General features: G+C 47.1%; 1 protein-coding gene across 3 annotated transcripts; it reads right to left on the bottom strand.

Moving 5' to 3' along the window:
- Positions 1-206: 206 nt before the first annotated feature.
- On the bottom strand, positions 207-6,185 carry LOC119315425 (auxin response factor 6-like). 3 transcript variants are annotated; one of them, XM_037590056.1, is made up of 14 exons: positions 5,446-6,185; positions 4,909-5,027; positions 4,599-4,697; positions 4,464-4,520; positions 4,222-4,377; positions 4,022-4,106; positions 3,753-3,843; positions 3,476-3,640; positions 3,282-3,404; positions 2,864-2,939; positions 2,552-2,705; positions 1,217-2,430; positions 933-1,123; positions 207-846 (listed from the first exon to the last, which is right to left on the bottom strand). In XM_037590056.1, exons 1-14 carry the CDS (start codon positions 5,504-5,506, stop codon positions 651-653), a joined length of 2,787 nt encoding a protein of 928 aa, XP_037445953.1. In that variant the 5' UTR covers positions 5,507-6,185; the 3' UTR covers positions 207-650. The 3 variants fall into 3 exon arrangements, with proteins under 3 accessions (XP_037445953.1, XP_037445954.1, XP_037445955.1); XM_037590057.1 differs by having other exon boundaries at positions 2,558-2,705; XM_037590058.1 differs by having other exon boundaries at positions 4,237-4,377.
- Between the last annotated feature and the right edge of the window lie 9,156 nt (positions 6,186-15,341).

The raw sequence follows: 15,341 nt of genomic DNA, 5'->3' as shown, positions 1-15,341 counted from the left end.
CCTCTTGGATCTATCTACATGGGCTACTTGTAATGATACTCCTTATTACTGAGAACACTGCTAAATGCTATATCTGTCATGATCACAATAGAAATACTAACTTGGAACAACGTTCAAATCATAAGTTGCTTATAAACACAGGGAACGCAAGTTATATATTTCAAGCCGAACGTAGAAGGATTAGCTCACTAGTCACTAACTCCAACTAAAATTTGGAGAGTTGATCAGGATTAGCTCACTAGTCACTAACATAATTTCATGCAATAAACTCCTACTAAACTGTGGGGAGTTTTACCACAGCATAAAGGCTTATCCTCGGCTAACATCGTCAATAGTTACATTGTGGAACCAGAACACTATCAGTGCACAGAACATGACCAAAACAAACATTAGGCAACACGGGTAAGGAGTCTAATATTAGAGGCCCTACATCAACAGCATTGGTATTCCGCGGAACAAATCCGCATCGGCGTACATACCAAATATGTCATAGTTACTACTAAAATGGTCTATATCACATGCATGACATAAACATCGGAACGCTGACGGCTTTGCGCTACACTTGATCTATGTGCTTTGGTTCCAGTTCACAAGACTAGGACGAGCTGCAGAAACATACTTAAAAGCCGAGGGTCGCAGGCTCCATATCTTCAGAACTCGACAGAACCCACCGACGCGATTACGGTGCTCAGGCTTCTCGATTCCTGCCTGCCAGCGTAGTTATCACAACTGTTGCCGAGCCTCCTCGCAGGAGCCGAGCTCAGGAGGTCGATGCCCTGCTTTCCCATCTGCTGCACCTCCTGTGGCGTAAGTACCTTTATGCAAGATACGCTGTTGACGAATTCCCTGCAGATTACATGATCCATGAATGTAAGAGTGGACACAGAAACAGTGGCAAAAGAATCTTGGGAAATTGTTGCCTAAAAACTTACTGCCACGGATCATCGCCAACTAGAAGGATATCATCCTCTCGGTCAACAAATACAAGCTGCCAGCCTGATCTTGCAGGGTCCTCCAACTGGCCGTCAAGGCCAAATAGGCGCCCTACCTCGCTACGAAGTTCATGGTAGCTGCTAAACTTAGTGATGTCCAGCAACCTTCCAAAGGCTCCAGATTTGTACACCTACATGACAAGGTTTGTCAGTTCAAAGTGCTTTCATGGAAAAAAATTAGAAATGTTATTGATTCGATTAGGTGGGTAAGTCAATTCGGTCACCTTCACGAACGCTGCAGTCGGTTGATTTACATGATCAGAATTTTCCGAAAATGACGCGTATCCTGATTCATCTAAGCAGCCTGAACTAGCTAGTGCTTCATTCAACGGAAAATCATTCTGAGAAGGGCTCAGGAAATTGCACGTGGAATATGGAATCGTGCTCGAATCATTGTCGTCCTGAAGGCTTGCAATGCAACCATTGTCCTCCTGAAGGCTGGGAATGCCACCTTGCATTAGAAGTGACTGAGAGTCTATATTAACACCAAATAAGAGGTGATTTTGATTATCAGAATTCCCATCTTGATCCACCAAGCACTCTCTTCCAGGCAATGGTGCTAATGAGGAGCTTTGTGGTATATTAGAAGGCGCTGAATCCAGGTGTTGTATATGCGGCGAGTTAACATGAGAGCTAGAAGGGATCACAGACTCCATTGCAACCCGCTTAGATGACCATGGGTCAGAGACAGGCACAGGGGTGGTTCTTGGCACGCCTTGGAGGTTCGAACCTGCTTCTGAAGGAAATGGTCTCAATGTGTCATGCATGGACGGGACATTCGATGGAGAAAGAGAGCTGATATTTCTGTCTTGAAGGTTCTGCTGCTGTGAGAACGCTGAAACTGTCTGCAATGTGGAAGGTGGAGACTGATTGGTGGAGGAAAGCTGGGAGAAAACCGACAACCCATTTGGTACACACTGAAAGTCAGGCGAGTGCTTCTGTTCTTGCATTTGTTGATGTTGTGGTGTTTGCATGCACTGTGACTGTTGCTGCTGGTGCTGGTGGTGTGATTCTTGCTGCTGCGGCGGCGGCGATTTCTGCCCATTAAAGGATTGGCAGCGCTGAAGCTGTTGCTGGAGGTACTCAGACTGATTATGGCCTTGGATTGCACTGTCATTGATGTTTTGGTGGTGCATCTCCTGAAACTGAGGCTGCACTTGCTGCAGAATCTGACTCGATAGAAGAGCAGATCTACCAGCAATGTTCTGAGGCTGCTGGAACTGCAGCAGTGTAGGCGATACTTGCTTCGTCGTGTTCTGAAAAGCTGCTGCTGACATTGCTTGGTACATGTCAGGTTGCAGACCAAGTAGGGAACTATCCATCATTGGCTGCATCCAAGGACTCATACCAAGTCCACCAAAACTGAATGACTGAAAACCTGGGTTTGCTCCATCTCGAAGCCACATGAGAGAAGAGGTCAAGTCATCCTCCTTTCCACCTGCAAAAAACCATCACAAGTAAGATCACTTTTACCATTATAAAAATGAACCGGTAAAGAATAAATAATTGATTGTTCACTGATATCGTTTGAAGGTATTGACTAAAGATGCAATCGTCACCTGTACCATATAAGGAAGGCAATCCTGTTGGCCAAGGCCGCTTCAGCCGCATAGGGAAAGGAGATGAATACATCGGGTAAGTCGTCAGAGGCTCAATCTCCCAAAGAGACACCCTTGGTTGCCTCTCTCCAGCAGTTGACTCATCCCATCCAACCTGCATGGTTCAAGAAAAAAGAGGGCATGCTCAATTTTAAAGCACATGGCAGAAGATGTCTAAAATATAAAAACATACCATCAACTCGAAATCAAACTAGTAAGCAAGTAAAGGTCCGCCTTTACTGGCAAACAGATAATTCTTATTTCAAGATCTACCTTAACAGAACGCCAGTGTGAGTTCGGCCAACGAGCAGGATCAAGGTCACTTATTCCTGTAATTGTTCCCATGTATCTACAAGAACACATGGGCAGTTTAGGCCACGTATATCACGTGCTACTGAAAACATGGAGCTCACTACGACAGCAGAAAACAAGCTAGATAGATATACATATAAAAACGGACGCAAGTTTAACGGAGCCAGGTGAAGAAGTGGTGATAATTTAGGGAGTTCTGAAACAAGTTCTCTATACAGATAATACAAAGCACTAACACAAAGAACAAGATATAAAAGGCATCAAATGACTTGTCTACATTCGATACTTCGGGCAAGTGGAATCAAGATAAGGAAAGAGCTCCATGTGATGTACACACAACATCACATCACTATAAGAGATAAACACAGTATTGACATACCGCCTGACACTGGATTCTTCTGTCTCGAAAAGCATCCGGAAACGCATGCCCACAGATATACGGGTATGGTACACAGCCTTTACATACTTAGCCAATGGTATGACAAACTCCGAAGGGCTTGCTCTGCAGAACACGTTGACAAATCTGAGTATCTGAGAGGATAATGATCAGATATATGTAAGAAGTTGTTCTACCTTGGATTATAGAAAATAGTGAACCGGCTATTTGTTGATGCAGCATGAGCAGCTGCAGCAAGAAGACCTATATGCATGCTGTCACTAGACAATACTGATGATGGCATAACCGTCTGCGATCTATTTGCTCGACGTATTCCCAGAAGCAGCTGATTGTTGTCATTCCTGATCAACCAAAGACACAAATGAATATCAGCAGAGAACTCTGCCAAGAACAGTAGGGTATGGAGAGCACGAACTGTTCAAAAAAAAATAAAAATTGGAAGAGCAGATGTACCAGATAAATAGGACAGAGTCTCCAGCGACCAGTCTCTTCGCACTTATAAAGACGCTCCAACCTGTCGTCAGAAGATGCCGCTTTGGTTGACCTGCACCAACAATTTGATTTGAAGTTATTTTACATCATATACTAGTTTTTGAATCTTACACAAGCTGCATCGAGCAAGGCTGTATGTAATGAGGGTATATACAAGGCTATACGCACTATACACTACCAAAAAAATCACAATCGTAAGAACCAAGAAAAGTAGCTGCAAGATAACTAACCTCGAAAGATATGGCGGAATTTCCACTCATTGCCATGAAGGTCTTTTGCCACCAACTCCTGTGCTGGAGGCTGCTGAGTGAAATCCTACAGAATTATCAAAGGAAAATATATAACTAAAATGATACAGTTCAGTTGATCTGAAAATGTAACATGACAGTTCAAAAGATACAGCAGAGAATTGCTGACCAACAGCACGCACCAGCGGAGGAAACACCTTCTCCGCTGCTCGGCGGGGAACAGAGAATCCACCATGGGTACTGGTATCACTTGCAGTTAATGTTTTGCAGAAATAATTCGTTGGTTGTTTGCTAGCATTGCCCAACTCAGCAGGTAGAAATGGGTCCTTGAGTTCTTGCTGCAAACAAAATCAAGATACAGTCTAAGTATGCTACAAACAGAAGTACATGGACAGATGGCACTAGGTTGGAAATCCTGTATTACTGGGCTGAGTGGCTGTAACGTCATTTGTGCATAGACCTCGTCTGTCTCTGCATCAGCCTGAAGAAGGAATGAAAGCAGCAAAGTTTATGAGACAGTTAATTACAAAACAGACGCGCTATATTGCTCCGAACTTACGTGCATGGTCACATTATGCAGTTGGCATATAAGCTGTGGAGGCAGATTCGGATAGTTGGGGATCTGCGACTCCATTTCCTTGTTTGTTGATGCCGATACCTATGGTAGAAACTCACTATGTAAGTCCATTGGTGTCTAAAAAATCTTCAGTTCTGGCAGAACCATTAAAGATCTGCTGCAAGACATGGAACTCAAAAGGAAACTCACAATAGGAGGGGGAGAATGAAATCTATTTTGCAAACTGTACTGGTACTTGTATGTATCTACAACATTTCAGTTAAATCTCTGTACTGAGAGGAAGAATCCTAACCTGCTCACTGTGACCTTGAGGAAAATACAACACCCGGCTGCCGACTGCAGGCAAAGAAACGAGGGGTCCGGCACAGGCGTGCCACAACTCTGAATTTAGGCACCTGTGCTCTTCTGATGCTGAAAAGGAAAATCGTCTGAGCAGGAGGCGTAGCAGATAATTGAAGTTCAGTTAACAACACTAGCTCTAGGAAGCATATTTCAGACGCATGCCAAGTTCAGAAAATGGTTCCTGCATCCTACAAGTGATACTACTTCTACACCTTTCACCGGGGAAAATGTTTTTTCGCGAGAAAATCCGCACTATTAAATACAAGAAAATATTAATTCCTTTATAAACATTTAAATGGGCAGTAAAGAACCAGGAACAGTGTCATCAAGTGTATTAGTGATACATTAACATGACAGTTATGTTGTCAAGAAGCATATAAATCACCCAAAGAAGAATAAATTGATAGGTTGATGGGGCTCACATGATTGCACAGATTTAAAGCAAGCAAAGCGAAAACTGCCAACTGAAATGCCAAGACAGTAATACCTTCGGGCGACGCCGGCTGATCCGGCAGGCCGCCGCCGGCGGCGGACGGCGAGAGATTCATGCTTGACGAGAGAGCTAGAAGGCAACACAGGAGCCCACGAGACGGAGAGGCGAGGGAGCAGAGAAAACGAAAGAGGCTTTGTTTTCCTGTTTCTACACCAAATCACGAGCGCTTCCAAACAGCATCACCATCGCTGTCTCCTCCCCCAAACCGGCCAAGCCAAACCTCTTGCCTCCGCTCCGCCGCACCCGGCCCGAACGCGCGGTCCTTTTCGATCCGGGAACTCCGAATTTTCGAGCCTCTCGATCCAAGCGCCCCAGCCCCGCCTCCGGGAGGCCTTCGGGAGCAGGCGGCGGCGGCGGCGGGAATGCGCCGCCTTTGCGGCCGCGGGAGCTAGGCAAAGAAGCGCGCCTCCCGATTGCGAGAAGGCAGCGGCGCCTCAGATCTCGCCGCCACGGGCTCCGGAACGGCTGCTCCCGGCTCCGGAGGACCCGGCCGTGGCTCCACGGCAGATCCGCCCGCCGCCGCCGGTGGCGAGCAAGCTGCCTCTGCTGCTGCTGCTGCTTCTTGCCTGTAGCTTCCTGGCTGCTCGTGCTACTAGGGAGTAGAAGCGAGAGAGAGGGAGGGGAAGTGCACTTCTTGTTCTCGGTGCTGTTCTTCTTGCTGCAGCTTCTGCGCCTTGTGCTGCTGCTCCAATGCAGTTCTTGGGGTTTTAACCCCACGAGTGGTGCTCGCTCTCTCCCTCTCCCTCTCTCTTCTCTATCATGCACTTTAAAAACTAACTTTTTCTCTGTGCAACGTGCATGCTTCCGGTAAGTTTTTTCTACGTTTCTTCTCCACCGCACCCCGTGTAATTCATGCAAGTATTCAGGTATGTACACGGCTGAAAAAGGTACACTTCTAGTACCACTGAAGTAAATTATCATGCAGGCCACAACATAATTTGCCGTCTCGGACGTCAAGATTTGCCATGTTTAAAAATATGATGTCAGATTTGTAGTGAAATCTACTTATTTATTTTTACCATTTGCTGAATTTAGTTTCTACCGCAGACAGATTTCAGTTCACTTTGAACTTTCACGAATATCAGACAAATTGGTCCACGAACAAACGTCAATGTGTTTTCTATACGACTGGCAAAACCATTTTGTGCCGCTCGATCTGTTGATAAGGAGATGACGGAATGCTCAGGTAGTATGGAATATCGAAACGTGTTTGGGAGATATGAAAAGGCGTCACCGTCAACTTCTCTTAGTAGCGTATACATGTATTTTTTTCGGTCGTGGTCAGCTAGTGGGCTTTCTCCGTCCCGTGTAGATCCCCCGTGATACTGCCTTTTTGACCAATGTTTACTCGCCATCATTACGTATTGTTTTCCTCTCTTCTCCGTTTGCATGTTCATTAGGAGTAGTGTGGTCAAACCAACGTACGTGTACGACTTGATATGTTTATTGCTTCGAGCACATGCATCTATATGGACTTAATTTAAATTCACTCAACAGTGTACTGGAGTAGTACTGGACCTCACCTGGCCCCGGCTCTTACCCCTCAAAAAAAAAACCTGGCCCCGGCTCTTCGAGGCACTCGTCTGGAGTGCAAACTTTCACAGAAACTTGTTTAATATCCGTGTAAATATACAATATCCGTATAAATATACAAGATCTGGACGCGAATTTTTGGTTCATGGTTCTAGACGGACTCTATATGGACTTCTACTTTTAATTTTATTTTTATTTTTAACAAAAAGCTGAAACTTTTTCATGGCGATATGGCCAAGTATTCTACTCACGTCTGAAGTTTTGGGAAGAAATGACTTGGGTGTTCTTCTCGGCAAAAAGAAGCACAAATTCGCAACAGAAGACCGCAGAAGTCGTCTCATCACGAAATTTCATACATGAGTAGAATATACTCGGACGTGTTTGCCACACAAAAGATTTGGAATTTTCTGAATTTTTTTTATTATTTTATGAAAGGATATCCAAATAGAGTGCCCCTAGACCCATGTTCATTTGGGTATTTTCGTACAAGGGTCCGTTCTTTCAAACCAAGAGCAATCTTCTTGAAATAGGCTTTCGCCCCGCTATATTAATATAGCAACCACCCAATACAGCAATGAGTTTCACGCTGAGGCAAACAACACAATCACACCCAAAAGAAAAAAACAAGAGAATAATGCGAGCATCATCGGATCAACGAAAGCTGCAGTATCTCGCTATCGTTGCGCCCACCGGAGAATTCCACCATACTCCTGTGCCACCGAGTACCAAGCAACACCTTCAAGAAGGACTGCGAAGACGACGACGTTGCTGCCTGAACGAGTCCTAAGATTTCTCCCGGTACACGAAGGGGAGTGCGGGGGGAGGTACACCCGACGCCCTTCAAAAAGGGTGGCGGCGCCCACAGCGTCACCGCGTGGTGCCGACCAGACCCGACAGAGATTTCTCCCGACCCTCACACCCACCGCCCAGGACCAACCAGCGACTCCACCATGCCTACCGCCCACCAACACATGCCACCACAGCCACGAGGACACCACCGTTGGCTCACCACGACAAACGTTGCGAGACCGACCGGACCGAAACGAAGCCACCGTAGACAGGGACCGGTAGTACCGCAGCCACGTGGGAGGGACAACCTCCACCGGCTCAGGCGGTAGCAGACCGGACATAGGAGCAGGAGCACGCCAGGACAACTGCCCAGCTGGGCCCGGATTGGGCCTGCTAAGCTCCCGCCGCCGCGCTGCAGCAGACACAACACAGTAGCCACCGCCCCCATCGCCCGTAGCTCGCCAGACCAGCCGGAGGCGACCCGCCGGAGTCCAAACCGGCCCACTCTGACCCAGAGCGGGCCTAGATCTGGGCTTCCAAGGCGCCATCGGCCAACCCGCGCTGCCAGCCGTCACCACCGCCAAGGGGCCGCGCCGCGGCCACGCTGCCGCCTGATCTGCGTCGTCGAGGCGCGGCCCCTTGGCGGCGGTGACGGTTGGCACGCCCGCCGCTAGAGCACGCCCCTTAGCCGAGGTACACCGCCGCTAGAGCACGCCGCCCGAGCCGGGATCCGCGTCGGGAAGAGGAGGGGGTCCACCCCCGCTGGCAATGAATAGCGCCTCATGGGCAAATGCCCGGCCGCGCCAGTCGATGGCAGCGGCGGGAGGGAGAGTGTTGGAAATATGCCCTAAAGGCAATAATAAAAGGATTATTATTATATTTCCTTGTTCATGATGATTGTCTTTTATTCATGCTATAATTGTGTTATCTGGAAATCGTAATACATGTGTGAATACATAGACACCAACATGTCCCTAGTAAGCCTCTAGTTGACTAGCTCGTTGATCAACAGATAGCCATGGTTTCCTGACTATGGACATTGGATGTCATTGATAACGAGATCACATCATTAGGAGAATGGTGTGATGGACAAGACCCAATCCTAAACATAGCACAAGATCGTATAGTTCGTTTGCTAGAGTTTATCCAATGTCAAGTATCTTTTCCTTAGACCATGAGATCGTGTAACTTCCGGATACCGTAGGAGTGCTTTGGGTGTACCAAACGTCACAACGTAACTGGGTGACTATAAAGGTACATTACAGGTATCTCCGAAAGTGTCTGTTGGGTTGGCACGAATCGAGACTGGGATTTGTCACTCCGTATGACGGAGATGTATCTCTGGGCCCACTCGGTAAGGCATCATCATAATGAGCTCAAAGTGACAAAGTGTCTGGTCACGGGATCATGCATTACGGTACGAGTAAAGTGACTTGCCGGTAACGAGATTGAACGAGGTATTGGGATACCGACGATCGAATCTCGGGCAAGTAACGTACCGATTGACAAAGGGAATTGTATACGGGGTTGCTTGAATCCTCGACATCGTGGTTCATCCGATGAGATCATCGAGGAGCATGTGGGAGCCAACATGGGTATCCAGATCCCGCTGTTGGTTATTGACCGAAGAGTCGTCTCGGTCATGTCTACATGTCTCCCGAACCCGTAGGGTCTACACACTTAAGGTTCGATAACGCTAGGGTTGTAGAGATATGAGTATGCAGTAACCCAAAAGTTGTTCGGAGTCCCGGATGAGATCCTGGACGTCACAAGGAGTTCCGGAATGGTCCGGAGGTGAAGAATTATATATAGGAAGTGCAGTTTCGGCCATCGGGAGAGTTTCGGGGGTCAACGGTATTGTACCGGGACACCATCCCGGAGGGCCCCATGGGCTGAAGTGGGGAGGGAACCAGCCCATAGTGGGCTGGTGCGCCCCCCCTTGGGCCCCCCATGCGCCTAGGGTTGGGAACCCTAGGGGAGGGGACGCCTCCACTTGCCTTGGGGGGCACTCTACCCCCTTGGCCGCCGCCCCCCTAGGAGATCCCATCTCCTAGGGTCGGCGCACCCCCTAGGGGGCCTATATAAAGGGGGGGGAGGGAGGGCAGCCGCACCCTGAAGCCTTGGCGCCTCCCCCTCCCCTGCTACACCTCTCCCTCTCGCAGAAGCTCGGCGAAGCCCTACTGCGGTGACTGCTGCATCCACCACCACGCCGTTGTGCTGCTGGATCTTCATCAACCTCTCCTTCCCCCTTGCTGGATCAAGAAGGAGGAGACGTCACACTGACCGTACGTGTGTTGAATGCGGAGGTGCCATCCGTTCGGCACTAGGATCTCCGGTGATTTGGATCACGACGAGTACGACTCCCTCATCCCCGTTCTTTGAACGCTTCCGCTCACGATCTACAAAGGTATGTAGATGCATCCGATCACTCGTTGCTAGATGAACTCATAGATGGATCTTGGTGAAAAACGTAGGAAATTTTTTTGTTTTCTGCAACATTCCCCAACAGTGGCATCATGAGCTAGGTCTATGCGTAGTTCTCTTTGCACGAGTAGAACACAATTTGTTGTGGGCGTAGATGTTGTCAACTTTCTTGCTGCTACTAGTCTTATTTTGCTTCAGCGGTATTGTGGGATGAAGCGGCCCGGACCAACCTTACACGTACGCTTACGTGAGACCGGTTCCACCGACTAACATGCACAAGTTGCATAAGGTGGCTGGCGGGTGTCTGTCTCTCCCACTTTAGTTGGAGCAGATTCGACGAAAAGGGTCCTTATGAAGGGTAAATAGAAGTTGAAAAATCACGTTGTGGCTTTAACGTAGGTAATAAAACGTTCTTGCTAGAACCCTCTTGCAGCCACGTAAAACTTACAACAACAATTAGAGGACGTCTAACTTGTTTTTGCGGCAAGTGTTTTGTGATGTGATATGGCCAAAGTTGTGATGAATGATGAATGACATATGTGATGTATGAGATCATGTTCTTGTAATAGGAATCACGACTTGCATGTCGATGAGTATGACAACCGGCAGGAGCCATAGGAGTTGTCTTTATTTTTTGTATGACCTGCGTGTCATTGAGAAACGCCATGTAAATTACTTTACTTTATTGCTAAACGTGTTAGCCATAGTAGTAGAAGTAATAGTTGGCGAGCAACTTCATGGAGACACGATGATGGAGATCATGATGATGGAGATCATGGTGTCATGCCGGTGACAAGATGATCATGGAGCCCCAAGATGGAGATCACAGGAGCTATATGATATTGGCCATATCATGTCACTATTATTTGATTGCATGTGATGTTTATCATGTTTTTGCATCTTGTTTAATTAGAATGACGGTAGTAAATAAGATGATCCCTCATAATAATTTCAAGAAAGTGTTCCCCCTAACTGTGCACCGCTGCGACAGTTTGTTGTTTCGAAGCACCACGTGATGATCGGGTGTGATAGATTCCAACGTTCACATACAACGGGTGTAAGACAGATTTACACATGCAAACACTTAGGTTGACTTGACGAGCCTAGCATGTACAGACATGGCCTCGAAACACAGAAGACCGAAAGGCGAGCATGAGTCGTATAGAAGATACGATCAACATGAAGATGTTCACCGATGTTGACTAGTCCGTCTCACGTGATGATCGGACACGGCCTAGTTAACTCGAATCATGTTATACTTAGATGACTGGAGGGATGTCTATCTGAGTGGGAGTTCATTGAATAATTTGATTAGATGAACTTAATTATCATGAACTTAGTCTAAAATCTTTACAACATGTCTTGTAGATCAAATGGCCAACGTTGTCCTCAACTTCAACGTGTTCCTAGAGAAAACCAAGCTGAAAGACGATGGCAGCAACTGTACGGACTGGGTCCGAAACCTGAGGATCATCCTCATAGCTGCCAAGAAAGATTATGTCCTACAAGCACCGCTAGGTGAAGCACCTGCTCTCCCTGCAGAACAAGACATTATGAACGCTTGGCAGACACGTGTTGATGATTACTCCCTCATTCAGTGCGGCATGCTTTACAGCTTAGAACCGGGGCTCCAAAAGCGTTTTGAGAGACACGGAGCATATGAGATGTTCGAAGAGCTGAAAATGGTTTTTCAAGCTCATGCCCGGGACGAGAGATATGAAGTCTCCGACAAGTTCTTCAGCTGTAAGATGGAGGAAAACAGTTCTGTCAGTGAGCACATACTCACTATGTCTGGGTTACATAACCGCTTGACTCAGCTGGGAGTTAATCTCCCGGATGACGCGGTCATTAACAGAATCATTCAGTCGCCTTTTTGACTTCTACCTCTGCTGATTTCAGCATTGCAAATACTTCAGGAATGATCTTTTCCATCCCCTGCATATTGAAGTTCATCACAAGAAGGCCGGCATCAACACTTGATGTTCCTTTTTGACTTCTACCTTTGATGTTCCTTTTTGACCTCACGGGATCATGCATTACGGTACGAGTAAAGTGACTTGCCGGTAACGAGATTGAACGAGGTATTGGGATACCGACGATCGAATCTCGGGCAAGTAACGTACCGATTGACAAAGGGAATTGTATACGGGGTTGCTTGAATCCTCGACATCGTGGTTCATCCGATGAGATCATCGAGGAGCATGTGGGAGTCAACATGGGTATCCAGATCCCGCTGTTGGTTATTGACCGGAGAGTCATCTCGGTCATGTCTACATGTCTCCCGAACCCGTAGGGTCTACACACTTAAGGTTCGGTAACGCTAGGGTTGTAGATATATGAGTATGCAGTAACCCGAAAGTTGTTCGGAGTCCCGGATGAGATCCCGGACGTCACGAGGAGTTCCGAAATGGTCCGGAGGTGAAGAATTATATATAGGAAGTGCAGTTTCGGCCATCGGGAGAGTTTCGGGGGTCAACGGTATTGTACCGGGACCACCGGAAGGGTCCCAGGGGTCCACCGGGTGGGGCCACCCATCCCGGAGGGCCCCATGGGCTGAAGTGGGGAGGGAACCAGCCCATAGTGGGCTGGTGCGCCCCCCCCCCCCTTGGGCCCCCCATGCGCCTAGGGTTGGGAACCCTAGGGGAGGAGGCGCCTCCACTTGCCTTGGGGGGCACTCCACCCCCTTGGCCGCCGCCCCCCCCCCTAGGAGATCCCATCTCCTAGAGCCGGCGCACTCCCTAGGGGGGCTATATAAAGGGGGGGAGGGAGGGCAGCCGCACCCTGAAGCCTTGGCGCCTCCCTCTCCCCTGCTACACCTCTCCCTCTCGCAGAAGCTCGACGAAGTCCTGCTGCGGTGACTGCTGCATCCACCACCACGCCGTCGTGCTGCTGGATCTTCATCAACCTCTCCTTCCCCCTTGCTGGATCAAGAAGGAGGAGACGTCACGCTGACCGTACGTGTGTTGAACGCGGAGGTGCCGTCCGTTTGGCGGTAGGATCTCCGGTGATTTGGATCACGACGAGTACGACTCCCTCATCCCCGTTCTTTGAACGCTTCCGCTCGTGATCTACAAAGGTATGTAGATGCATCCGATCACTCGTTGCTAGATGAACTCATAGATGGATCTTGGTGAAAAATGTAGGAATTTTTTTTTGTTTTCTGCAACGTTCCCCAACAGAGAGAGGGGGAGGCGCTCGACAACGAAGGGAAGGAGGGCCCGCCCTGGTCGCCTCGCTCGTGGAGGCGACGCGGGGGGTACGGAGCTGCCTGCTATCCCCAGGAAGCTCTGAAACCAATAACATGCTCTCAACCAAGATCAATCTTAGGGGCTCGTTTGATTCAAATGGTTTTCATATGATTTTGAAATACGGGAATCATCAAGATTTTTTTCCTAAGTTAGTTGATTGATTTTAGGATTGGTTCCATAGTATTTTTGTCCTAAGGAAATCTAGCACCCACTCAGACCTCTAGAAAACAATCCTTTTGTTTTCCTGTCATGTAATCAAACAAACTAAAATTCTATCGGGTTCGAATGACTTGACATTCTAATCATGTATCTTTACTATTCTGTGAATCAAAAGAGGCCATAGATGTGTTAGAGATTTGAAGCATAATTCTATCATATCAGGACAATCAATTACAACACTACATTGATATTTGTCAATGAGATTCAGTGCACCCCCTCCTAACCTTCAGGTTATGGGATGAATTAATGTAATAAGTTTTGTTAGTCAAGTCGTAATATTGTTCCATTCCTTAACCCAAATACTCATTAACATGATTTTTAGCAAGAGGTTTTTACCATAAAATGTTTTATCTAGGAACCCATTAGTTGGCGAATGGTCGCCGGGAGGAGGTGGTATTTGCGAACGATTTTGGTTGCATTTTTAGTTTGAGGGGATGACAATTTTTTCAGAGTGACATATAGTTTTTGTTAGAGAAGGCAATTTTCGGTTAAAAACTGTTATCATTTGATCTCGTCTTAGAAACTAAAATTGCCATCAAAAAGGGTTTGCTTGCCACCCTTCTCCCGGGGGCCGGTTGCCAGTTAACTTTCCCGTTTATTTATATCTTGCATCCAACTTTTCTCTCTTTAAATTCTAGTAGCAAAATCAGGGCCGGTCCTGAGTTTTTGGGGGCCCGGGGCGAAACTAAAACTCCGGAGCCCTTAAAATTTTCTTCTGGTATTCGTTGATGAAAAGTCACTTATGATAGTCTTATCCTGGACCCCTCCTCCTGTTGGTTGAGCGAAGGTGAACATAGACGCCGCGTTGGGCAAGCAAGGCAACAAAGGTATGGTGGAGGAGGTCCCAATGAGCCATGCGTGTGATTTTATGTGAGCATCCAAGTCATCATCGATGGCATTTGGAACCCTAAACCAATACCTTCCACGGTGGTTCATTGTGCCATTATGGGAAGACTTAGGAGATTACTGCGGCTAGCAAGGCCTAGAAAATAGCCCCTTTCTTTGCAAGAGAAGATCTTCCAATAAAGAGACGCGCATGCTAGCGCACTCATTGCTGAGAGATGAGGTTGGTCGTCGTGTGTGTCCGACAGCTTCGTCTAATGGCCTTTGTATCTCAATGTCTATTATTTAAATAAGGATGATATATGATTCTCAAAAAGATAAAATTATGACAGTCTCCTCCGGAAATTTAACTAAAATGATATAGAAATAAAAGCATAAATATGTATGTCAATTTAATAAGTAATATATCTTATAATTTTAGCACCCGTGACCGAGTGATCACCAAACTCTCATTGCCATTTCCCTAGCATGAATTTGTGGGTTAAATGGAACAGTTTGTCTAATTCACATCTAGATATTTTTTAAGGATGTCACATCTAAGCTCTCATAAATATATAATGAAGCAACAAGAAACAAAAAAACTAAGACAAAAAAATAGACCACAAACAGAGTGAAAATCAGATTAGATGTGACATACTTATGTCACATCTAGATGTGTCCTAAACAGACCCAAAACAAATCTGCCGAAACTGCCGTGAACCAGTCTTTGTGAATTAGTGAACTCGATGGGGAAGAAAACATGACGATCCTATACGTACTCGTTCTTTTTTTAGACAATCCTACACGTACTCGTGGGCTACCGACTGCGTTCTTGGTTTCCGTGGGGCCTGGGCC

This window comes from Triticum dicoccoides, chromosome 6A, assembly GCF_002162155.2.
Source record: "Triticum dicoccoides isolate Atlit2015 ecotype Zavitan chromosome 6A, WEW_v2.0, whole genome shotgun sequence".
Classification (NCBI taxonomy): domain Eukaryota; kingdom Viridiplantae; phylum Streptophyta; class Magnoliopsida; order Poales; family Poaceae; genus Triticum; species Triticum dicoccoides.
Note: the sequence above shows the minus strand (reverse complement) of the source record. Positions and strands in the feature narration are given on the sequence as shown.